Source organism: Protomyctophum parallelum, assembly GCF_964188405.1.
Source record: "Protomyctophum parallelum genome assembly, chromosome: 10".
In the NCBI taxonomy this organism is placed as follows: Eukaryota; Metazoa; Chordata; class Actinopteri; order Myctophiformes; family Myctophidae; genus Protomyctophum; species Protomyctophum parallelum.
Window position 1 is genome coordinate 34,707,160 of NC_139704.1, and position 24,890 is coordinate 34,732,049.

At 42.2% G+C, this 24,890-nt stretch overlaps 1 protein-coding gene across 1 annotated transcript in view; it reads left to right on the forward strand.

Moving 5' to 3' along the window:
• The window catches only part of nrg3a (neuregulin 3a), a gene marked incomplete at both ends in the record, with an annotated part of 501,581 nt that overhangs the window by 419,797 nt on the left and 56,894 nt on the right, over positions 1 to 24,890 (forward strand). The window contains one exon of the mRNA XM_083775014.1: positions 10,190 to 10,263. Within this exon, the coding sequence (XP_083631140.1) occupies positions 10,190 to 10,263 (74 nt within the window). The remainder of the gene's footprint in view (positions 1 to 10,189; positions 10,264 to 24,890) is intronic.

Sequence of the window (24,890 nt, forward strand, 5' to 3'; positions counted from 1 at the left end):
AAATCGAAAATGTAATTGAATCGTGGACTAGGCGAATCGTGATAGCGAATCGAACATCGAATCGAATCGTGAGCTTCAAATCGAAAATTGAATTGAATCGTGGACTAGGCGAATCGTGACAGCCCTAATTTCTACCATACTTGGCTGTGGCACGCACACACACACGCACGCACGCACGCACGCACGCGCACACACACACACACACACACACGCACACAATAACATCCAGAGTGTTCATGATCATGAAACTATGAAAATTTACTTTTTCCAAATAACATTATGCACTGTATTTTGGAGGCTGTATTATGCACATTTGCAAGCGTGTACACACAAATGCAACATAATGGTATAAGCAGGTGGGGTGGGAGGAGTACTGACTTCATCTTTGAAGCTCAACAACACGACTTTATAATTCCAATTTAGTTTTTTAAATGAAGGTAAGCTGAATGATATACTGTATACTGTAAGTATATAGAAGTATAATCATCTTCAGCCCTCTTTGAAGTAGGACTTGTCAATTTTATGTAGTAGATGTGGCAAGGTGTGACCAATCAAGCCTTGGAGCAGCACTAGCAGCCTAGCAAGCCGATTGGATTACACTAGGATTTGATTTGTTAAATACAATTATTCCATAGGAAACCACAGTACACAAACCACTCCAAATACTCATTAAGTAGGCTTATCCCATTTAGCGATGCATGATGAGAGAGTGTATCGCATCTTCTTGTTGTTGATTTAACGGCAAACTCCAAAACAAATGGACCCGTGCGGATCCATCCCGTAATGATGCTTCGGGGTCAATTTTTTGGTTATGTTATTTATGCAGTGACAGTCTCTGTGTTTAAATAGAGAGCTGGTGGGCGTTTTGTAGAAACCATTCAGCGTCTGTCCTCATGGCCCTGTGATTGACAGACGCTGATTGGGTCTTCCACATTTTGGTTTCTGCAAAACGCCCACCCTGCAGCGATTGCAGCCTGCAGTCCGGGTCTGCGGGAGAGATATGTGTGAATTCACGTGACGCAGGAGGGTACAGTGTATGGTAATTAACTTTCTTTTTTAATATTGGGGACGTACTGTATTTGGATGCGGAAAGAATATAGCTCGGTGTGAGGAATAGGTGCGTTCTCTCTTTATGTTTATGTTATGCTTTAGCTATTGAAAATTGATCTACAAGCTCATAGCGTGCCACAGAGTGGCGCGCTACGAGCTTGTAGGTCTGCTATTTTTGAAAAATCGACTGACATAGAAACATAGCTTTTTCAGAAAACTGTCAGGATGTATTAGACATTTTTAGAATCAGATCTCAGGTGACAATGTTAATGTTCTAAGTTAGTGGAAGTCAACCCAAAGCACCGCTATAGGAGGGGAAAGAGGTGCACCACCTATGGAGAGTAGACACAATGTGGCATGACAGAGGAGAGGAGTTAGCAACACAGTGCTCCATTGCATTGCAAAGGTACATGGCAGGGGAATGGGTTTTTGTTTTTTGCACCCTCCCTGGTTGGGCAGCTAGGTGATGTCAGTTCACACACAGCACAAACACAGAAACAAGATCTCTGGCCAAGTCATTTCCTCATCCTCTATTGGCCAGTTTAGGTTGTGTGTGTCGGCCACTTTTCCCCTGGAAACAATCTCGCCGCGGTGAAATGAACGGTGCTGTGGTGTTTGTTGTATAGAAGCAGCACTGTCACACAGTTTGACCAATGGACTGTGATATACTTTCTTTATTGGACTTTATTTTATTGGTGTGTGTGTGTGTGTGTGTGTGTGTGTGTGTGTGTGTGTGTGTGTGTGTGTGTGTGTGTGTGTGTGTGTGTGTGTGTGTGTGTGTGCGTGTGTGCGTGGTTTCCTGCGTGTTGTGGTCCAAAGTTCAAGTGAGGCTAGAGGCACAGGATGACTCAGCTAACCACTCAAACCCCTATTATATACTGTATATATGGTTGAGCGGAGTCCCTCAGGTCTTCTCTGTGATTGTGGGGAAAGCTGACTCAGAGTTAACGCAGTGTGAGCAGATTGAGATGAGATTTGCTTTGGTTCAATTATTGAAAATAATAATTGTATGTTTCTAGTTTTGATTATTTTACTCTTGCCCGTGAATTTCTGAAGAGAAATAATGTTATTTACCCCCCAGGGTAATATTGTTGAAGTTCAACCTTTAATGTAAGTCGGGTGTAACCTTTACTGCACAGCAGTGATGGAATTCCATTTACAGGGCGAAAGTATTGGCCTCAAAAGATACTTGAAGTACTAAAAGTAAAAGTACTCATTATGCGGAATCGCAGAATAGTATTTCTCAGGTGTTTTAAAAACTTTTTCAAAATTCCTAAATCTTAAAAAATAAATGCAGATCTGCAAGCTCACGATAGGTCACAATGCCGAAGCACTGTGAGCTTGTAGGTCTGCAATTTCTTTTAAATATACAAACTATAAAATAGGCCTTAATTGGTGTATTTTGTTATTATATTCCAAATCTGAAAAGTAACCATCAACTAAAGCTTTTAAATAATAATTGTAAAACATACAAAATTTGCCTCTGAGATGTATAGTAGAAGTCTAAAGCACAGGAAAACAGACAGGTACTCAAGTAAAGCAAACGTAAAGATTGTATACTTGAGTCAATGTACTTACTACTTTCTACCACTGCTGCGTAGTATAGCAACAACATTGACAGACAACAGAGAAACGTTTCTCGCCTCACACCTTGAACTGTTGAACTTCTGTTGGGCAACTTGACTATTTAGAAGGAGACGACAAGTCTCCTTCCATCGCACTCGCTCGTGTGTTCGCCATTCGCATGCACGTGTCCATGTGTGTGTTTCACTTTTCCTTACAGAATTTAAGCAGCTTGAGGCAGCTTGTTTTATCTCCTACTCGGATGTCTACACAGCACGCACGCACACACGCAAGCACGCATGCACACATCCCTGTTCTTGTTAATTAATGGCATGGTGCTAATTAGGCAGAATACAGCTCCCATACACCCTCTGACTCCCTCTCATCCATTTATTATATTTTGCAAACCACCACTACAAATCTCTACTCCTACAGAAGCATTACACAATGCAGGTCAAGGTTATTTTAGTGAAGGGGCTATTGTTTGCTCTGACAAAAGAAAACACACATGCTTTGAAATAATGGTTTCAGTTCTTTAATAGACTGTCAGTTCTTCAATTGTAAATTAGGGTTTAACCACTTAAGTTCTATTTTCAATTAAAACAATATTAAAGAATAAAATGTCTCACAACACATTGCTTAGTGTTAGTGACATGTTGCGGTGAATCATGTCAACACATTGAGTCTGGTGGACAAAAGTGGTGGTGCTTGGGTATATTACTTGGGTATACGTAATATCAAACGTCTTAAGACGTGCCTGCTCCCTGTCCCAGCGTAATTAATTTATAGGACGAGTATACCTGTCCTAGGGATCCAATGTGTATTGCATGCCTGATAGTATATTATACTATACGTTGCATTTTTTAATAGGACATTTCTCTGTGTATTAATTTCATTCACAACTCACTTTTTTTTGAAGCAATGAAGTTTCCTGGAAGTTAGCAGCAAACACGATTTGCAGCAGAACAGACTGCTTGTGATACACTAAGTAAGAGAGTTAGGACTTAGAAGTTAAAAGAATCAGATTGAATCAGATATTATCATTATATCTGATTAAATTTAATGTACACTGAAGTCTCTGTGAATCACGTTACCTTCAAGCATCACTTGCCCCCTACATTACGGTCAAATATTCAAATCTAGTGGTTGCACAGGAAATTACACATGCACAGACAGACAGAAAATAAGGAATATCAAATACAGAAAAGAGCCATGGCTAACAAACAGTATATGCTTTGGATATTACCCAAACTCTATGTTAACTTATGTCATTTTTGTGTATTTCTGTGCATAGGCTACCTGTTATTTCTTTCAGAAACGCTTTTATTCAGGTTTCTATTCTGCTTTTTATACTATTTAACACACCTGCCAATGAACTTCACTTCAAAGTTCAAGTCCTTTATTGTCACATAATAACACAGCAGGTAGTGACACTTCACTAAACGTCTATTTTTATCAGTGTAATTGCCCATGCGTAAATTACACAAAATCTGGTACACCTGTGTGGGACGAAATCTAAATCCTGCAGACCTCAGAAGCGGAATGTGATTTGGCCTTTAGAATGCACATACAGTACGCTACAGGAAGGGGGGGGGGGTCTTTGTGTGCATGTACAGTGCATGTGTGTATGGGTTCGGCATGAATCTGTGTTGTACACACTCCTCCCTAATGGCTGTGACGTACAGCCATGCACTGTCACCATCTTACCACTCATTCTTTTAATAATCCTCTTCACCTACACAACGAGGCTGCCTCCTCCCAGGAAGACACAGTGCCAGTGAGTCTGGGCGAGCTGCAAATGGACTCTGCTTAAGATGAACTGTTAGCATAGGCTACTGCACCACACTGCGGCCGGTGGGAGGTTGCTGATTAAGGAGGAATTTCTGTTTTTATATAGTTTTATTTTGACAGGTATTAAAAAGAGGAAGTATAAGGTATAAGCAAATGGTCCCTCTCTAGAATACACTATGATTCATCCCTGCATGCTGTATGACAACAGTTCTCAAACATCTTAATGTCAAGGGGACACACATTGCCGCAGACAACCATTTGAAAGGGTTTAATAAGATGTGTCAATGGCCGGAATATAAAATAGGGCATAAGTGCTTAACCTCATATTGCTCGGGATCCCCTGAGACCCACACACGGATGTCAGACCCCACTTTGAGAACGAATGCTGTATGATTAGCAGTCATACTAATAAGACACTACATTACCGCAATCTCATTTTCTATTATTCAAAATTCTATTTGTTATCCCTACCCCACACATGCATAGACTAAATTCATAGTCTGGATTTTCGGTGGTGAGCTGACCACCGGAGCTGAAATAATGTTGAGTGGTGGTGAGAGAAGAGAGAACAGAGAGAAGGGCTTGAGCGGTGGCGGTGGTTTGCTCTTCACCGCGCATCGTGACGTCATGTTGTAGTTCGGTGGTGACCCCACCACCGTAAATCCAGACTATGTATGAGCCTTAACATCGTACATTATTCAACCTACAAGTCAACACCTGTATAGCAACACCACTGTGACCATTCAGAAGCCTGAGTAACACTATAGGCTGTATATTGCTATTCTTTATTTTTTGGGGGGCCAAGTTGGCCATTGGTGCAAACAACACAGAGGTGACTAATACACATATCACTATACGAATGAGTAATATATTGTTCTCTCCTAGTACAATGTTTAAGTTTCATAGTGCAGGGATTTGCAACAACCACCATCCTATGAAAACTTAAGATGGGACATACAGAAGCTCACAGGCCACAAAAAGGAGCCAAATCCACGCAAGAAGGACCTTTGTTTTCACATCCAACACACTCACTTGATGTTGATTCCCTTCCCCTATTTCACACATACTTGGGTGACATCACTGTAGCTAAAATAATACTTAATTTGATGCCTGAAACTGCATTAGTGCTACGGTGGCACCTACTGATTATAGTATAGTGTATCGTTTAATAAGATACTGTGCTGGTTATAAGTATATGTGCTTGTCGGTTGACAACAGTGAATTAGAAAAAGCAGCAGTGTGTCAGGCTGGTAATGTCTTTATTTGTATTTCTCTAGAGAATATAATATATTGCCCAAGGTCTTGACAAGCCACAAAAAGCATTTTAACATCCCGACAAGTTTCTTTGGAAGGTGCAGATATGCATGCTGATGAGGGGGAGAGAGAGAGAGAGAGAGAGAGAGAGAGAGAGAGAATTATGAAGAGAAGCATTCATCGTTGCCTAGCCCTAGGTTTATCCTTAAGAGAGGGCCCTCACAGTCTGTGTGAACATCAGCCCTCACAGTCTGTGTGAACTGTCGAATGTTGATGTTTTCCACTCTGTGTTTTTGGATCCCTGAACCAGGATACACTCCAAGCCGAGAATTGTACCATCTGCCGAAACTTGGCGATGGAGTTCTGGCCGTGTTTGACAGTCAGTTCAGCAGCGAGGTCACTTGCGGTGACAGTTCAGCCTGTGGCGATATTTTTTACTTGCACTGATTTGTCAGATGCTCTGTTATCAGCCCCAGCCCTCACCCCGAGCAAATTAAGCTGGTGTGTGTGCGTGTGTGTGTGTGTGTGCGTGTGTGCGTGCGTGCGTGCACATAATTGTATGCGTGGCACATAGACAATTACCATAGCTGATGTACTTTTCACTTATGACTCCCACTGTCTGTCTCGATCTGCCGCTTGCGTTTCTTCCCAAGAGAGAGAGAGCTGTTTTTATTTTTGTTTGTTTCAACAGCACACCATGGTTCCATTCAACATCTGACTCATTTAATTATTTAAAATGAATACAGACCAAAATGACCCATGCGTTCATTGTCCTTCTGCACAGCACCACATTTGCCATGCTGTTATGTATAAGCCTCTGAACAACATGGCTCGATCCTGCACTTTGGCAGCCGTGCGCATACGTGCGTGTGTGCGTGTGCGTGTGTGACTGTGAATCCACAGATTCTACAAAAGAGAGAGATGTAGGTCAGAGAAAAGTTGTTGAACTTTGGTAGAATGTTGAATACTGTCAATCATCTCCAGCTGTTGTGTCTCAACTTCTCTATATGCTCTTTGGTTTGAGTAACCAGAAAGTAATATTTCCATTCACTGTTATTATAGACCTGTAGGTATTCAATTTTTTTTTACACATAAACAAATGCAGATTCCACTATCATAAATACTTAAATAGCTAATCTAAGAAACACAGTTTCTAGTGTGTCCATCCATAATAGTCTTTTGTGCCGGTGAGACAAAACAAGAGATATCAAACAAGTCGTGCTGCAGGACTATGCAGCGTGAGGGGAGTCGACGCAGTCATATATAAAAGTAGTGTTATCTAATCCTCGTGAGTTGCCATGGCATTGCAAAGGCTTAAAATACTTTCAACTTCTTGCTGTTTTGCTGCAAGAAAAGGTCCTCTGCATGCATGAGGTTGAGCGGCTGTTTTGTATTCCGCCCTGTCAAACAAACAGAGCGAGAGAGGGTGAGTTAAATAATATAGATTTATGGAGGCAACAGGGCAGGAAATGGGGACTAGTTAAACATTTTACTGACATCAATGGGAAAACAAATCGGACTAAATGAGCCCTTTAAAGCGTGCCAACTTTCTGTCCAGTTACTTGATGGGCCATTTGATTTGAATGAGCTCACCCAATATGAACTGCCTGCACGTCGCTGGCTGTGAGATAATGGGAGAGGATTATAGGCTATATGTTGCTGTGTTGAGTTTGCTGGGAAAGCGAAAAGAGGAAACATCACTGACTGGGCGAGGGAGTGATTGTCAGTCAGACAGACAGGCACACAGTCTAACCACAGTTAACCATATCCGCTATTATAAACTGCCCCTCCGCAGGGTCTGGCAATCAGGAGAGAGCTTAGAGAGCAAATGAGTCGTTACAAAGGAGGGGGGGAAATTATCGGAGTGCGACATAACAGAAAGAGTGGGAACAAATATGATTAGGGAGCAGCTACTTGTACTGAAGATGTTATTAACCTTTACTGTCGACATACCTTTTTCCCAAATAGGGACAGAAGGGAAACACTGAGCAGTAAAGTGAAATAGAAAAGGATCAGAGGCTATGATTGACCTCCGAACTTTCTAGAGGTGATAACTTCCTATAATAACCAATAGCATTGGTGGCAACACTGGTCATTTATGAGAATGAACTGTTTGTGAATGTAATAATCCCTAAAACATATATGGCAGGATTCCGGATCAACGATTCAATTAGATAACTTGCCAACAAGCTCAACAGTGAGGACCATACATCATCAGGCTTACCGTTTTACTCTATAATACAGTTTAACACTGTATGTCATTTACTGTATACATTTGCAATACTAGCCAGTAGCCACCTCATCTAACCACTTGACTCCAGCTCCTGCTCTTTAAAAACTCAACTTACTGCCTCATACAGTCTATCACACTACAGTATATACAAATACAATAGTCCAATCCTACAAATGCACCCACAGTACCTTTTGTATAGACCGATTCCGTAGCGGTTTCATGGTCGCAGCCTACGTATTTCTTGTAGGCGGACTCGACGTAGCTGTGGGGTTTAAACCCTCACCAGGCGCATCTCTTCCACTACAGTGAACGACAGAGTGACTGATGTTAGTTTGCCTCAAACTTTACTCTTTTACCTGCTTTTTTACTAACACTAACATTACAAAGATGTCCAGAACATCGAGATGAACCTGTGTAGTTTATGGCTGCTCCAACAGTAGTGGCAATATAAAAAATAAATAAATACGGAATGTCAAAATATCCACCGTGGTGGCTGAGAACAGAGCCATTGAGTAATGGTTGAGACAAAGCAGTGAAAGGTCCTGAAAGATACATAATTTCAGTCTTACCCAATACCCAATCTTTCTGTTTTATGAACACAAGGCTGCTGTATTTTATACCTCATACTAAGCATTTAAAGTATGAGGTATAAAGTACAGCAGCCTTGTGTTAATAAAACAGAAATATTTGGTATTGGGTAAGACTGGCGTTATGTATCTTTCACTGCTTCGTCTCAACCATTACTCAATGGCTCTGGTCTCCGCCACCGCGGTGGATATTAGACATTCCGTTTTTATTTTATTTTTTATGTTGCCACTACTGTTGGAGCAGCCATAAACTACACAGGTTCATCTCGATGTTCTGGGCATCTTTGTAATGTTAGTGTTAGTAAAAAAGCAGGTAAAGGAGTAAAGTTTGAGGCAAACTAAGATCAGTCACTCTGCCGTTCACTGTAGTGGAAGAGGTGCGCCTGGTGAGGGTTTAAACCCCGCAGCTACGTCGAGTCCGCCTACAGGAAATACGTAGGCTGCGACCATGAGACCCGCTACGGAATCGGTCTATACCCAAACCGTTCAGATAAGACAAGACCTTTATTGATCCTGAATTCAGTCAGCAGAGGCAGCACAGCAGTTATGAATGATAGATACAGTTACAAGGTTGGAGACGTGATGATGTTACAGCAAGGTAAAGGCATCACACAAAAAGAAACACCATCAATAATGAACAATAGTATATGTCATGGTCTACTCTACAGAGTACAGAGTCAGACCATGTCTCCCTGTCAGCCACTCCCACTCCCCCTTCCTACTGGCAGTCCCTTTTACTCACCTGTCTCCAACTCCCTCATCAGCCCATCAGTGCTTCCCATTACAAACCTGTGAACACTTTGCCATTAACTGTTGCCATTAACTGTTGCCACCGAGTGGCGCGCTACGAGCTTGTAGGTCTGCTATTTTTTTTTTAAATCGAAGAGCGACTGACATAGACATTTTTTAGAATCTGATCTCAGGTCAGAATGAAAACTGTCAGGATGTAGAAAACATTTTTCGAAACTGATCTCAGGTCAGAATGGTTTAAGCACCTCCGCCACCTCCGCCCCCATGTCCACGGCAGCCCCAATGACAGAGCCAGCCATCCTGACCAGCCTGCTCAGGTTGCTTGTGTCCCCAGCATTAATGTAACCCCTGCAGCAGGCAGTAGCAAATAAGAGGACACTAGCCATTACAGACTGCAGCATCTTGTTACACACCCCGGAGGACCATGAGCCTCCTAAGAAAGAATAGTCTACTCGCGCCCATTCACCAGATATACTTTGAGACTATACAGTACAGTAGCTCCCAATATTTCATGCCAAACAATTGAATAATCTTCACCCCCCTCAGCTGCACCACTTTCACCACCAGTTCTCTGTTAAACAGTTTCCCTACATGTATTGGCAACTAATCTTGTTTTCTCAATGATTTCAAATGAACTCTAGATTGAGAGCTAGACACCACCATAATGTTACCCTACTCCTGTATACTCACTCATGCACGCACGCACGTGAGCACACACACACACACACACACGCGCGCACGCACACAATCAAGTAGACACACCCACCACAACTACTAACATAAAAAGTTGTCAAGCCTAAGGCCAATTGTAGAGACAATGAATATAAAAATGGAGGAATCAAGGGTGGGGTGATACAATGGTGCAGAAAAATAAATAATTAACTGAGAACCAACAATAATTAGTGTCCTAATACTCCTCTCTCTCTCTCTCTCTCTCTCTCTCTCTCTCTCTCCCCACTAGGTGTCGAGAAGGCTACCAGGGAATCCGCTGTGATCAGTTCCTACCCAAGACAGACTCCATCCTGTCTGACCCGAGTAAGTGTTCATCTCTCCTTTCATTTATTTAGAGAAAACAAGTCTAACAAAACAAGTACGAACAAGTGACCAGTCCACGCTATATGTATAGTAAACTTGCATCTACAAAGGTGTCGAGAGGGGATGCAAGGAGGGATAAGTGCTAGAACTGTGATGGAGTCTGAAGATGTGCGTCTTCAGACTATATAGGAAAAACAGGAGTAAACAAACTTAACAAAATAGGAATCAATATAGAAAATAACATATTGGGACCATTTGGGACAGCGGTGGCCTAAGGGTTAGAGGAGCGCCCTTGTTGCCGAAAGGTTGCCGGTTTGATTGAAGTGCCCTTGAGCAAGGCACGGAACCCCCAACTGCTCCAGCTGCTTAGTGGCCAACAGTATAAGACTGTGGTTGTACTGGTCAGCTCCAAGGTTTTAATGTGTGTGTCTGTCTGTGTGTTTCTATGTGCAGGGCGTTGCTGAAAATGAGCACTTGTGCTCTGCAGCTACTACCCTGGGTAAATAAAGGAGAAAAAAAAATTGGCCTAATGCGCTTAAATTCAGTAAGCACCGTTTGCAATATCTACAGCCATGACACATTCATGGATGTGTGTGCTCTACTACTGGTGTAGCCTAGTGGATTCTCTGAATGCCTTTCAGCTCAGTGGTCCATGTTTCGCTCCCTGGAAATGGAAACTTATATTATATTCTTAATGACCAGGTTAAACAAACCTTTACGGGTCCATTTGGTTCCTTTCTACACAAGTTACTTTAACAAGACTATGATGAGGATTTTATTGTGTATTCTTTTCAGAGTTTGGAGAGAGAGAGAGAGAGAGAGAGAGAGAGAGAGGATAAATGCAATTTGATTGATTGATTGATCGAATACTTATTATTAAGTAATAATAATAATAATAATAATAATAATAATTAATAATATTAACAGTTTACAAATAGTACTGTGGTAGGACTTGTTTCCATTGTGGTCCTATCAAGACATTTTAACACATGACCTACAATAAATCATCACCTGTAGTAGCAATAAAATGTACAGAAAACAGATGCTCTTTATAATGACGGTTTTGAAGGAGGGCACAGTCACACTTTTCGATGGCATAACAGTAGAAAAAAATTAATCCCATGTTTGTGGTGAATTTGGGTTGAAATAAATCAGTGGAGCTCCCTCTGGCTCCCTCTGTTGTCATGTCTGTGTGTGTCTCTCACATTATTGTAGTAGTTTTTGAGTGGTGCAACCACTCCTACAACCAGCAATGTCCATGCCTACCTATGTGTTGTTCACCCATGTGAACAACACATGAGCACGAGTATATGACTTATTAGTACCAGTAGGGGGCGCCAGAAACAGAGAGAGAGATAGTGCTGCAGCCTGCTGTGAAGTTTTGTAGTAACCTGATCAGTTTGTTTTGAGAGGTACTGAAGTTTAGCTTTTATTGCAAAACATACCTGATGGATACGTTGATATTTTATGAATCAGCTTTACGCTAGTGAAACTCTTTTATTGAAGTAGTGCGGCAGGTTCCACACAAGCTTCATCTTGCCAAGGATTTCTGATGCTCGGTAGGGCTGTGTGCTGCTGAGCCAGAATACAAATATTCAAAGTGCACCAGTGAAGATATGCCATCATACAGTATAGTTGCCGACTGTAGGCAACCGTCAATATATGTGTGCAGTTACTGTAGCACCTTTATCATTAAATCTAGGTCCCTTTTCACCATGAACGATGATAGCTGATAGCTGCACCCCAGCCGGGTGGTTTAGAAACACAAGATACTGTAGATAGTCAGATATATTGATATTACTGTAACATGAACTATGAGTTGGTCCTTGTGTCGTCTTTGACATCGGAAACTATCCTGTGATATGACTGTCCAATGTAATAACTGATAGGGTTAAACATTCTAAGTATCAACCATTGTGTGTGTGTGTGTGTGTGTGTGTGTGTGTGTGTGTGTGTGTGTGTGTGTGTGTGTGTGTGTGTGTGTGTGTGTGTGTGTGTGTGTGTGTGTGTGTGTGTGTGTGTGTGTGTGGTCGCAATTAATACAAGCCAGTCTCTCAAAAGTTATAGTTATCTGTCAAGGTTCTGTAGCAAAGTCAAAGCCATGTTATAATCCAAAAGAATAGACAGTGCCAGAGTCAAGCAGGAGTCAGTAATCCCAAAAGAACAGTTAACACATAGTGTAGGTCAGTGTAAGTTCTCATGTCGGGTCAAGCTTTGAGGGTCTCATCCTTTTTCACGCTCTGTTGCACACACTGGCTAGGGATGGTGCTGACCAATGGTGACATGCGTTCCCCAGGGTTGCGTTCTGTCGCCTCTTCTGCATTCATTGTATACTGTATCGTGTTTCTCACATTCTGCCTGTTAAGATCTTTTGTGGATGACACCAAATGTGTTGTCTGATCCCATGTAGCGATGGAACAGCTTACAGAGCTTAAGTCTTCTCACCGGTGGTGGTGGTGTTTCCATATAACAACTTAACCCCAAACATCTCCAAAATCTGAGATGGTTGTGAAGTTACGCATAAACAATGATGATTTTCAGCTGTTGGTTATTAATGATTAAGGCGCAGAGAAAGTAGAAAGCTTCAACTTCCTGGGGACCACCATTTATTCCTCTCTTAAAGGACCACTTCACCACTTGGTCCTCACAAAAATAGTACCATTTCTTTCTACTCAGTCTGTGTCTCGTATAGCAAGGGCTGTGGGCAGTTCTGAAACCCGTCCACCAGTGACGTCATCGTTGGGAAATCCAAGCTAATAGAAACAGCAGGCTTTCTATTCCTGACACACTCACTCAGCGTGGGAATCCAAAGCACTGGGGAGGCAGAATCAGTCTTCAGAAAAAATAACCACCACAGGAAAAAACAACAAAGGCAGGAGCTCCAACTGGAGTTGAACAGCTTGGTAAATAGCTGTGTAAAGCTAAATGTAACTAGCACTGAAACTGAGTTTAACAAGGTGAAGACAGGTGAAGCTCTGGCGTGGAATGAAGGGCAGACTGGGCTTTTGTAGAGGCAGTGCTTGATTGTAGGATGGAAGACAGGTGCAGAGAGCAGGTGTGCTGAGTAGAGCCATGGAGTATACACAGGTAAAGAGATGAAGATACTCGCACACTGTGGGCTCCGATGCTAGTGAAGTGCCTTTATTTGCACAAAAAGGAAGAGCATTACACTCGCAACATCACAGTCAACTTTTTTGTGCAAATAAAGGCACTTATTCACCCACAGTGTGCGAGTATCTTCATTTCTTTACCTGTGTATACTACTCACCGCTCGGCACCTGCCTAAGTATGGGTTGGATGTGCATGTCGTTGTACTTCTTCGTAGAGCCATGGAGTAGTCAGTGAGGGAGGAGTGGCTAAGCAGTGCTTGCATGTGAAGGTGAGGAGGAGTGAGCCGTAACAGAGCACCAATTTTATGAAGGTGAAGTTGAAAAGTGGTGAAGTGGTCCTTTAAATGGAATGTCTACTACTGACACAGTGTAAGCCATATTGTGCAAAAATGTATGATTGTTCTTTCTGAAACGACTCAAGAATTCAGCTTATACATTGCACTGATCAGATCAATGGTCACCGCGTTTGACCATTTGAAACGTTAAGACAGTGCTGTAACTGTTAGGTATAAATTGATACCTATTTAATAATGCTAATTAGAAAGGACTGTATGATAATAACTTCGATAGCCCAGCAGGGAGACCCAAATGTAGTGCTTTCTTTACCTTAAAAAATTTGTGAATTGCCCTTTAAATCCTGAATTTACCAAGACAGCTATACTTGAACCATAGAAAATAGAAAGACCTTAACAAGTAATTTGGAGACGGAAGAAACTTCCGAGAAGAGTTTAAGGTTTATAACAATGTTGTAGTTAGATTCAATTTACAGAGAAATATGTATTTGCATATTCAGATAGTACAATTCAATATAATTTAGAGTATTCAAATTGTCCCAAGATGGATCCGAAACTCCCCTTCTGGCCGTGAGTAAGACAATTATAGTCAAAATGACGCAATGTTGTCTGTCTATTGTGATGGGAGGAGCGTCCGCACCCACGTGGGAGTCGATCCGATTGGTCCATGCAGCACATGGATGGCGCTTCACGCCGAGAGGTCATGAAGCTGTTGACTCTCTTTCCCTACCAAAACTCCAGCTGTCTCCTTCCAAGAGCTGTTATCTACTGGCGAAGGCCAAGTGCATGTAGGCTAAACATCAAAGCAGGCCTCTCAATATTGCGAGTTTACTGACTGGGGAAAGTTAATAGAGACAGTAAATCTGAACCTGGCGTCAGGAAATCCATAATATAAATATGATAAAATAATAAAATAGGTCATGTGCATGGTGACCTGACATAATGGGATTAAGATGAACAACCCTGTGTAAACAGGCAGTAGGTTAGGAGTAAAATGATAAAAAAGAGCAAGATGACAAAATATGAATGAGCTAAGATGGAACACGGGATGGGCCAAAGTTAAGGATGATATGGAAGATTGTCCAGCTTGACATGACATGTAAACAACATATCAATTTTATCCATCAGTAACACTGCTGTAATGCCACATATGTGTGCGATTTAACAAATTAACTGCTTCTGATGGAAGGTTCTGCTAGTTGGAATCCAACCGTCAACTGCCTCTGGCGTAACGTTCCGTCTGATAAGCTTTATTATTGATATCAAACCGGATCGCTGATTTTTTATTTATTTTTGGCTTGGCCTTTCCCTCTTTAGTGATCCTAGACCGGATTGCGCAACCGCGCTGCCGTTCACCTCCCATTATACAGGCTGACTAAAAAGCTGAATAAATAAATAAATAAATCTACGCAACTCTCCATGGTTTGGATAAAACGTGCGGTGTTCGGAGGTCTTTGCTGATTATCCAGTGATCTAGATGGGAACAGAAGATGGCGCTTTCTAGAGAAAGGATAGCTTCATTTTAGCTTTAGTATAGTGTGCCTGAGGCCGCCAGGGGACCCTGATTGTGGACCCTGGTATGGCTATTGTCATGGCTGACCACTTACTGTAACAGTGTTTGTGATTTGGTTCAGATTGGACACTGTGCCTGTGGTCCCTGGATTCTAACGTGGCCCCTGTTGTGACTATTGTCATGGCACACCCCTGAACCGTGTTTGGGTCAAGTTTGGTATGGATTGGAGCAAAAGTGTACCTTTTGGCAGACCTATGAATGGTGTTTGTGTCAAGTTTGGTGCAGATTGGAGTAGCAGTATACCTGTGGCTCTCGGGGCCCCTGACATTGGGGTGGCCCCTGGTGTGACTATTGTCATGGCAGACCCCTGACAACATGTTAAATTTGTGACGTGGACCATCGTCCGTCAACCCACTCTCTAGAGGCAATTGAGAAGAGCACACTTTGTGCACGCACAGCTTTGTGTGTGGTTCGGTAGGCCAAGTCATAGGCTTTGTGGCCGTGATACGTCACTGACTTTACCTCTGCATGTTTGTGAGCACAGGCATCTTTGTGCCTGCACGCAGCTTTGTGCACAGTTCAGTTGGCCAAGCTATAGACCGTGACATGTGTGGAGTACTGTATAGTGCTGTTTACGCCAATGGACCGATTAAAGAGCGCCCACACAACGTGCCACGGAAAAAAACACGATAAGTGGCCAAAGACACATCGCTGTCTGTGATCGTTCAAAATTTACGCTTTGTGTCTGTCTCACTCAGATCGCACTGCGACATAGACGCGTGGCGATGGACATGAGTGCGCCACAGGCATGTCAGCTTCTAGTATGTGTATATATATATATATATATATATATATAGTGTATATATATATATATATATATATATATATATATATATATATATATATATATATATATATATATATATATATACACAGACACTTTTGTATGTATTTTGTTTACTGCACGCACACACCAAGACAAATCCCAATCAATGATTCATCAGAGAGGGTATTAAATTATTTAATCTTGAATCTTGAATATTTCATCTTGTGGAGCCACTGGCACAAAGGACTGTCGGACAAATTCACTTTGTGGTGTGCTCGGGAGGGAGAGTGCTGAGAGTCTGTGCTGTGGCTGAATTATCTCACTACTTCTCATCCCTGCTTGCTATAGCTCATCATAGAGGGCATGGTAGGGGTTCTCTAGGAAAGCATCCAGCTTAGTCTGCTTCATCCTCCCCTCTGTAACCACTTCCAGACTGTCCAGGTCACCAATTTGTTACGTTTATTTATTGGCATATCCCTTCTGTTGATATTGCCATGGCAAAGCAGAGGACAGTACAGAATGGTAGAACATCTGCAGCAGCCTGTTGCACACGTTGAACAGCTTTGCTCTGTTGCCTTTCTCTAGACTAGTCTAGAAGGGCCTCAGTGTTGTCTTCCTAGTCCGGTTTTTGTTCATGTGTACTCCTATAAGAAGTTGTATTGTACAGTAGATGTACAGTACAGTCCACTACCTATACCCAGAAGGTGATGGGTGTTGGGGGGCCTCGATCATCCACCGATAGTCCACCACCAGCTCCTTGTTCTTTCCAAGGTTGAGGCTGGAGGTGATTGCTGTAGCGCCACAATGTTCTCCGCCAGAGCTCTCTCTGTCGTGAACTTCTGTAGGTGGCAGATACGCTTAAGTGGAAGTTAGGGGTGTAGAGGGTGAAGAGGGAAAGTCTGAACAGCACGTTTCCTCGCGGAGAACCGTGGTTCTCACCAGCACATCTGACACACTGTCCTGCAGTCTGACGTACTGTTGACGAGGTATAGTGATGTAGTCCATAATGATTAATCCCAGAAGGAGCGAGTGCATTCTTCGGCAGCGGCAATCAGATTCGGCGCTGCTGGGGGGAGGGGCGGCAGCTGCCGGGGAAGGTTGGGGGGGATTATGTCACTCCGCTCCGTTTTGCGGCGGTGTCGCTACGTTCGGCGTCCGCCGCTCCTGACGCTGCAACTGCCGATAACAGCCATGGAGCTGCCGGGGGGGAGGGGGGGCAGCACCTGCCGGGGAAGGTAGGGGGGATTATGACACTCCACTGTTGTTCCGTTCCTCGGCAGTGTCCGACCACCGGTTCAGACACCGCAAAATGCCGATAACAGCCGCGGCGGTGCTTCCAGGGGGAGGTGCGGCATCTGCCGGGGAAGGCGACAATCCGCTGCCGCTCGCTTCCGTACGCTTCCAAGTGCGTTGGTCCGGTTAGGGTTTGGGGTAGGGTGTCAGCGTTGCTGGTTAAAACTCATCCTCATCCATCCTGACATGTGTTGGTCCGGCATGCGTTGCGTCGCGCTTGCGGTATAGGGGTAGGGTAACGGGTTAGTTTTTGGGGTAGGGTGTCGGACCGATTGTGGTGAGGTATTATCTGGTATCTGGCTTCTACTTGCAATTGTCCTATTATTTAATTTTGCCAGAATCTGTTAAAGATGGAGTGCAGTGATTTTTGTACTTTTTCTGTTTTGTATGTGCCTATGAAGTGAATTATGTCTTCCCTGTGTATTTTTGGTTTCTTCCTCAGTCAATCAAAATGCTCAATTAGAGATTGCCGAATGCACTTTATTGACTAGTGTCAGTTTTTTATTATGTTGTTGTGTTTCATGGTGTTTTTCTTTTTCTTATGTGAATTTGTATGTTATTTGTATGCAGCTATGTGACTCTCTCCAAGACACATTTCTCCAGACGAATAAAGACAACCTTGAACCTTGAAAAGGTCCAATAGAAATACACCATGTTATCACAATATCATACCCTCCTTTAACCCCTCCCCCATTATCATAGTACAACAGCTGTGGGTGTGGCTTCAGTTCAATTGGATCACCACCCACCTGAAAACCAGGCACACTTAATTAACTGTTGGTAAACAGTTTTGAAAACCTTTTTGAAAAAAACCTTCCTGCTAGTATAATCATAGTACCTGATGACCTTTAACTCCCTCCTCCTGTTCTCTTTGGTTCTCTTTTCTGGTTGGGAACTATACAGACGCACGCACGAGCGCACACACACACGCGCACACACACACACACACACACACACACACACACACACACACGCACACACACACAGACACACACAGACACAAACACACACACACACACACACACACACATTCTCATCTCTTTTGATTCATTTTTCTCGCTTTCTTTCGCTCTCTTCCACCTCTGTCCACAATCGATTCAAGGATTCGATACATACGGCAACACATTATTCTAGCAATACATTTTTTATCTCAGCTACGGTTCTTCAATAGCAGTCTTTGTTTTTTCCTTCAGTATAATGCTTTGTCTTTTTCATTTTCTCCCTGCTTTTCATTTCCATCTGCTACTTCCTGCCTCAAACAGTGGGTAAGTGATGTCGAGGAAAGCAGAGCATCAGAACATGATGTTCCTCTTTTTTCTACTGTACAAATACACAGGCTGTATTTGTTGGCCCCATGTGTCTACCCCCTCCTCGTGATCCAGTGTTGGGTGGTAACAATAATTAGTTAATTATTACCTGACCAAAACATGTCATTCATAATCTCAAAATATCAGACTGAAGCAAACATTTTCCAAAAACACAACGTGCTATTTTCCAATGGCACATCACAATGTTGGCTAGCAAAGTTGAGAACAGATACATTTAATTTCTCTGGATGGAAGTAACCTATTTGAGAACTGGACATCACATTGGATATTAATAATGTTTTGGGTATTATTTTATTAGTAACAACTTGCTAGTGATGCTTAGAACTAGCGTGACTTGCTGCTGCCAGGTCTGTGCTATAATAATATTAGCAATATTAGTTATTTCATCTCTGAACTGCTTCGACTGAATATTACATTTAAATTCACATCACCTGTCCTCACGGTACATATCAAATCAATCAAAACAAATAAATTTTATTTGTATAGCACATTTAAAAACGACTCTCATCGTACCAAAGTGCTTCACAGGTCAAAGAAAAACAATACGATACAGTGCAATACAATACATCAGTGAAACAATAAAAAAATAAAAAAATAAAAAACAATGCCTAGTTTATGGTACAGTAGACAAGAGAGACGTTAAGGGCAGTTAAAAGGCAGTACGGAAAACGTATCCTATGTATAAAGTGCAAGAGTATTAAGGGGACTGGAAGGCTTGAGAGGAGAGGAAAGTTTTGAGCCTAAACTCTCAGTGGAGGGGGCAGATCTGACAGCGAGTGGGATGCTGTTCCAAAGTATAGGAGCTGCGACAGCAAAGGCTCGGTCGCCCCTGAGCCTCTTCCTTGTCGCTGGGACTTCTAGGAGTCGTCTGTCTGCTGACCTGAGGGTCCTGATGGAGGAGGAATATGATAGGAGGTCAGAGATGTAGGACGGGGCCAGTCCGTTTAGTGCTTTGTATGTGAAGAGAAGGGTTTTGAATAGAATTCTGAACCGGACCGGCAACCAGTGGAAACCCTGATTTCTAATTACTGCTCTAAAGCCTGCCTAATGTATCCGGTAACTTGCAATTGCAAACACACATTGTACATGCATTAGCCCACATGTGCACATTGTTTCCATATCCTCTCTAAACCTACATGAGTTACCTCACAAGCCAGAAGAAAATGATCAAATAAATAACAGGACATCCTAACCATGTGCAATTGAGATCTGAATGCCAATGTAATGAACATTTTTTTCAAACCTTCGGTCAATTGGGCCCAGCCCTTATAGTTGAAAGTTATAAAATATACAAAGTTAATATTTTGTTTTGGAGTAACAAACCCAGCACTGATTTGGTCGCAACTCTGTGTATACCCGAGGTTGCTTGTATATCAGCATGATGACCCTGGCGGGCTTAACACTGTCCTGCTCCCCGTCCCTCTAACCTCTGGCTCCTAGACCTACCCTCCTATCTGTGTCCGTGGCTCTGCCTTGTCCCTGATGGAGCCTCCGCCACACCCCACAACCCCTCCTCCTCCTCCCCGTCCGCACTGTTCTGTGGGCCGGAGTGAGTCTCAGGTGGGCGTATATATTCGGTGGTGCCAACTGAAGGGTTCACTGGCAGGGCAGACAGAGTCTGCCAGGCACCTCTGGAATGCAACAGGGACGTGTGTGTGTGTGTGTGTGTGTGTGTGCGTGTGTGTGTGTGTGTGTGTGTGTGTGTGTGTGTGTGTGTGTGTGTGTGTGTGTGTGTGTGTGTGTGAGCGCACACAGAAGTGGATACATCAGGGGGGGCTGTCACCCTGCTTGAGAATGGACTTGTTTACCCAAGCAGAAAGTCAGATATAGATGACAGATACGGTAGGGTGAATTAGAGCGAGAGAAAGGGAACAAGAAGGTATTTTAAGGGAAACCAAACTGATATTAAACTTTATTATAATAACTTGAAATGTACAGCATTGTTTAATCACTTGTATAAAGGGCTTCACAGACAACAAAAAAACACTATTAAATAAAATAAGTAAGCCAGTAAATAAAGAAATATACATGCCAGTCTTACTCTTGGTCTTTACTCTTACTTCAAAAACAGTATTACATGAGATTGAAGAAATAGAAGACCAAAGACCAAACACATATTCTGTACAGGCCTACAGTGTGTGTTAACGGAGATGAATTACATTGTGTATCAGGCTGTATATCTCCAACTACTGGCTAGATGCCATGATATATGCAGTGTGCCTTCATGCTCCCCAGAGGATGAACCCTTATACTGATTTTGTGGCCAATGGCCTTTCCACCATTAGGTCGAAATGTTCACTTGCACACATTGCGAGCTCACTGTTTTAGAATGACTACAGTACAGATATACTGCTGTCTAGGTAACTGCACCAGTAGAAATGTGAAGCAGTCGAGCAGGACAGTCCTATGTTAGTTCATAGTTGGCATTAGAAAGACAACAAACACTTTCAAATTGAAACACAATAGTTGATCCATTTTTGAATGAATAACTCGGCTTACAGTTTACTGGTCCTGCCACCAGAACCGAACAGAAATATGAAAACTAGAAAGGTTTTCTCTGCCAGGCTGCAAGGCAGTCATAAATTGGAATGGAATCTGAGACATCTGACTGGAAAAAAAAATTAAAACATAAAAATAATAATAATAATAATATTAATAATACAAATAAATAAATAAATATTTAAAATAAATAAATAAAATAAAATAAATGTGCGAGCTCAAAAAGGCTTGTAGGACAGCAGAAGATGTGGTCTACCAGTTTATTATATATGTCCTATCCATGGAAAGTTTCAGCTACCTGCGGATGGGTTCTGCCTTCTAGAGGTGATTCTAAGCACTGACTGAATTTATTTATTTATTTAACGGGCTCAATACTAGGCCCTCCTGTCTTCACTCGTTGACGAAAATGCAACGCATGACAAGTAGGAATGATATAGTGTTCAAGTGGTTAAAATAATTAAAAACAACAACACAATACAACACTGTTACACTATTATATAATAGGCCTACACAAAAAAGATACTGATAATTAAAACACAATAAAGCCCAAAGGCTTTCTATTGTGCTTCTCTGGTACAATATAATGCTAGCCTGGCTCCAGCCCCTGAATCGCTAGCCCATTAAAAAAATATGTTCAGGCGATTCAGGGTCTGGTGACGCTCCCGAAGGAGGTCTCAGATTGAAAGTCTGTACGACGAATCAGCGTCGTTTCAACTCGATGACGTCAAACAACAAACATGGCTGCCCCCACTGCGGTAACTCAATCTGGCTATTAAATCGACGTACAGTATGATAAATAGTCCCTATTTATTACTTTGCCATTTTAAATGAATTCAGTGAAACACAGAATGTAATTTTTTTCTGCAGATTCCACTCCATTACAGAGTAGTTACCTCTCCTAATGAAAAGTAATACGTATTTTCGTACCATCTAGTTCTGCAAGTTCTGCACTGAGAGTGTTCTCAACCACCATTTTATTGCCAATATAACAGAATGTATGCATATAAAAAGATTGCATAGGGAAATTAAATCATTAAAGAAAAAGAATAGAGGACCAAGATACCACCCTGTGGCACACCGCAACCCATGATTCTTGACTCTGAAAGGGTCCCATTAATGTCAACCATTTGAGATAGTTGAGATGACTAAAATCAGCTCTATAACAAAAGGAATATGTGATATATGTGCATGTGAGTTAGTTAAAAAAAAGGTATTAGTTTGTACGTATGTCCACACAGTCTGTGAGATGGACAGCGAAGAGTTAACTGTTAACTGTTCATGGTTGGGATGTGGAGGAAACAGAGTTAAGATGCTTTTGTTGTCACGACCTCTTTTGTTGTCGAATACTGCAAGGGTTGCTGATTGGCACTTCCCATTCCCAGGAACTTTAACAGCGTAATGCACTATTCAGTAGTCAAAGCAGAGCACACTCTAAATGTATTCCGTTTGAATACCTCTCTCTCTCCCACCTCCCCTCACTCTTTTTCCCTCTTTATAACCTTTCATCCCGCATGGCTCCTCTTCTATTATTGTCTCAGGCGCCTTGAATAACATATTCAGCCCTTGCCCGTGCTATGGCAAATTGACGGTCTAGCAATTGAAATACGGTGGTTTGATGGTGCTGCAAGCTGCAAGGCACAATCACATTCAGCAGAGCTCTCATCAATAGTATATATCGTTCCTGTCTGACGGAAAACTCGTATGTCCAAAATTATTACTTTTCAGCAACCTATGTTATCCATAGGCAAAATCTTATTTTGTTTGTCAAAAATAGCTAAAATATCGCATCTACAAGCTAACCCTAACCCACTACATCATAATCTATTTTAAAAAAATGGAGATTTCTGCGCGCCCGGCAGTGATGATATGCATCACATTGCACCCCAACACAGAGAAAGAGAAGACACGGCAACAAGATTTAAGGGTTTAAATCTGACGACACATTTTATACAAATTTAATACATGCTATCTTTTATGCGATTTCATCCTTCACCGGATTGTGCACACAAGCCAACGATAACATAGTAGCGACCAAGTACAATTTCCAGAGCTAACAAAACCTTGTATTTCGTGTTGTGTTCTATTGTGAGTGTGTGTGGTATGAATGGGGCTTTGGAAAGTGTGAGGGCTGGATGTATTCATGGTTTTATTGTACACATGGGGCAGGGTTAATGAGAGTCACCATGGCTATCTCCACTCACTCAATTCATTCATTATAAGGGTTTCAAATGTCAGTGTACAACAATGTGGTATTACTCGTGGAGAATACATTATGTATTATGTGAAAACCTGTTTATGCGGTTCTGCTATTAGTTCTTGTAATTTTGTTGAAAAACCTAATGTTACAATTGAGTGATTACTTTTCAACAAATGTATTTGGAAAACTATCATTTTCAAATATGATTCAAAGACATCTTGGACTAAAGCCTGGAGAAGTTAAACTCACACAGTATACAGTAAGAGACTAGAGTAGAGCCTGGAAGACGACTGACCACTTGGGCCACCCCACGAGCAAAATGGCCACCATGTGAAAATGGTCAATTGTGGTTCCTTTGCGAAAAGGTGTTATGGGTGTAGTCTGATGGTTCGAGAATGGGGGTTCGTACTCTATGTACACATATGTGTGTACTGTATGTATTTACTATATACATGTGTAGATTCTTAAATGTATGCATGTAAGAATTTTCCACATACGGTACATGCATGCAACAAACATCACATCACTGAGAAGTAAAATCGAGTGTCAAGTGTGTATGCCTGATTGACATGCACTGCTGATACGAAAGTTGGAGAGATTGAGCTATGGGAATCCAATACTAGAACAGTGCCTGTTGGGGGGGTAATCAGGTGTGATCAATTAGCTATAAAAGGGCGAGGTCATGCATCATTGTGATGTCAGAACATTATTGTGATGTCAGAACAGGCCAGCTCCATATATATGGAGATCTAGGATTGATCTGGTTCGGGGCCCTGCATGTCCGGAGCCTGGGCAGAGGCTTTTGTGCTGGTTCTGGACAACCAGTGATCCGATGGACTCGTGTGCACGTGTGTCAAATTTGAAGTTGGTGGGGCAAGCGGTTCTCGCGTTACATGGATTACAACAGGCATACACACGTACACACAGAGACGTACACACGTGGTGCATTTTGAGATAGATACAGTGCAGAGGCTATCAAAATTCACTGCACCTATGGAAAACATTGTAGTTTTGTTCACTTTGAGATCTGAACTGAAAATGTCTTAAATCAGACTTTTTACTGGAGATGTTTCCCGGCTTGCAAAGCCGGTCTATATTCAGTCACTGCAACTATAGTTGTCACTTTCCATTGGAGTGACTGAATCAGTCAGACTCACAGATATAGAAAAGTAGCTGCTGCTAGTTCATTGGAGATACATGTCAATGTATCTTAGGTAGGCTGTCATATTGAAGGGAAACCTGTGTGAAGTGAGGGGCGCTCTTTTCATTATACGTCATCATGCATCATCTCATGAACAACTGAATTTATGTGAATGGTTGGTTAAATTTAGGTCATATTTGGTGGACAAATATGAGACGTGTGGGCCGTGGGGACAAGATTTAGCGGACATTTGACCTAATTTCTCCTTTCATTGTCAATGGCAAATGTTGCCAGAGGCTGCCACTCAAAGTGACCATGTCCAATCACAGCGCGTCTTTTCCGGGTCTTGAAAGTGTTCTCACAGAGTAGGAAGTGATGATTCTGACATTACATTGACATGACGTTAGCCCCTTTTGTTTGTTGCTCA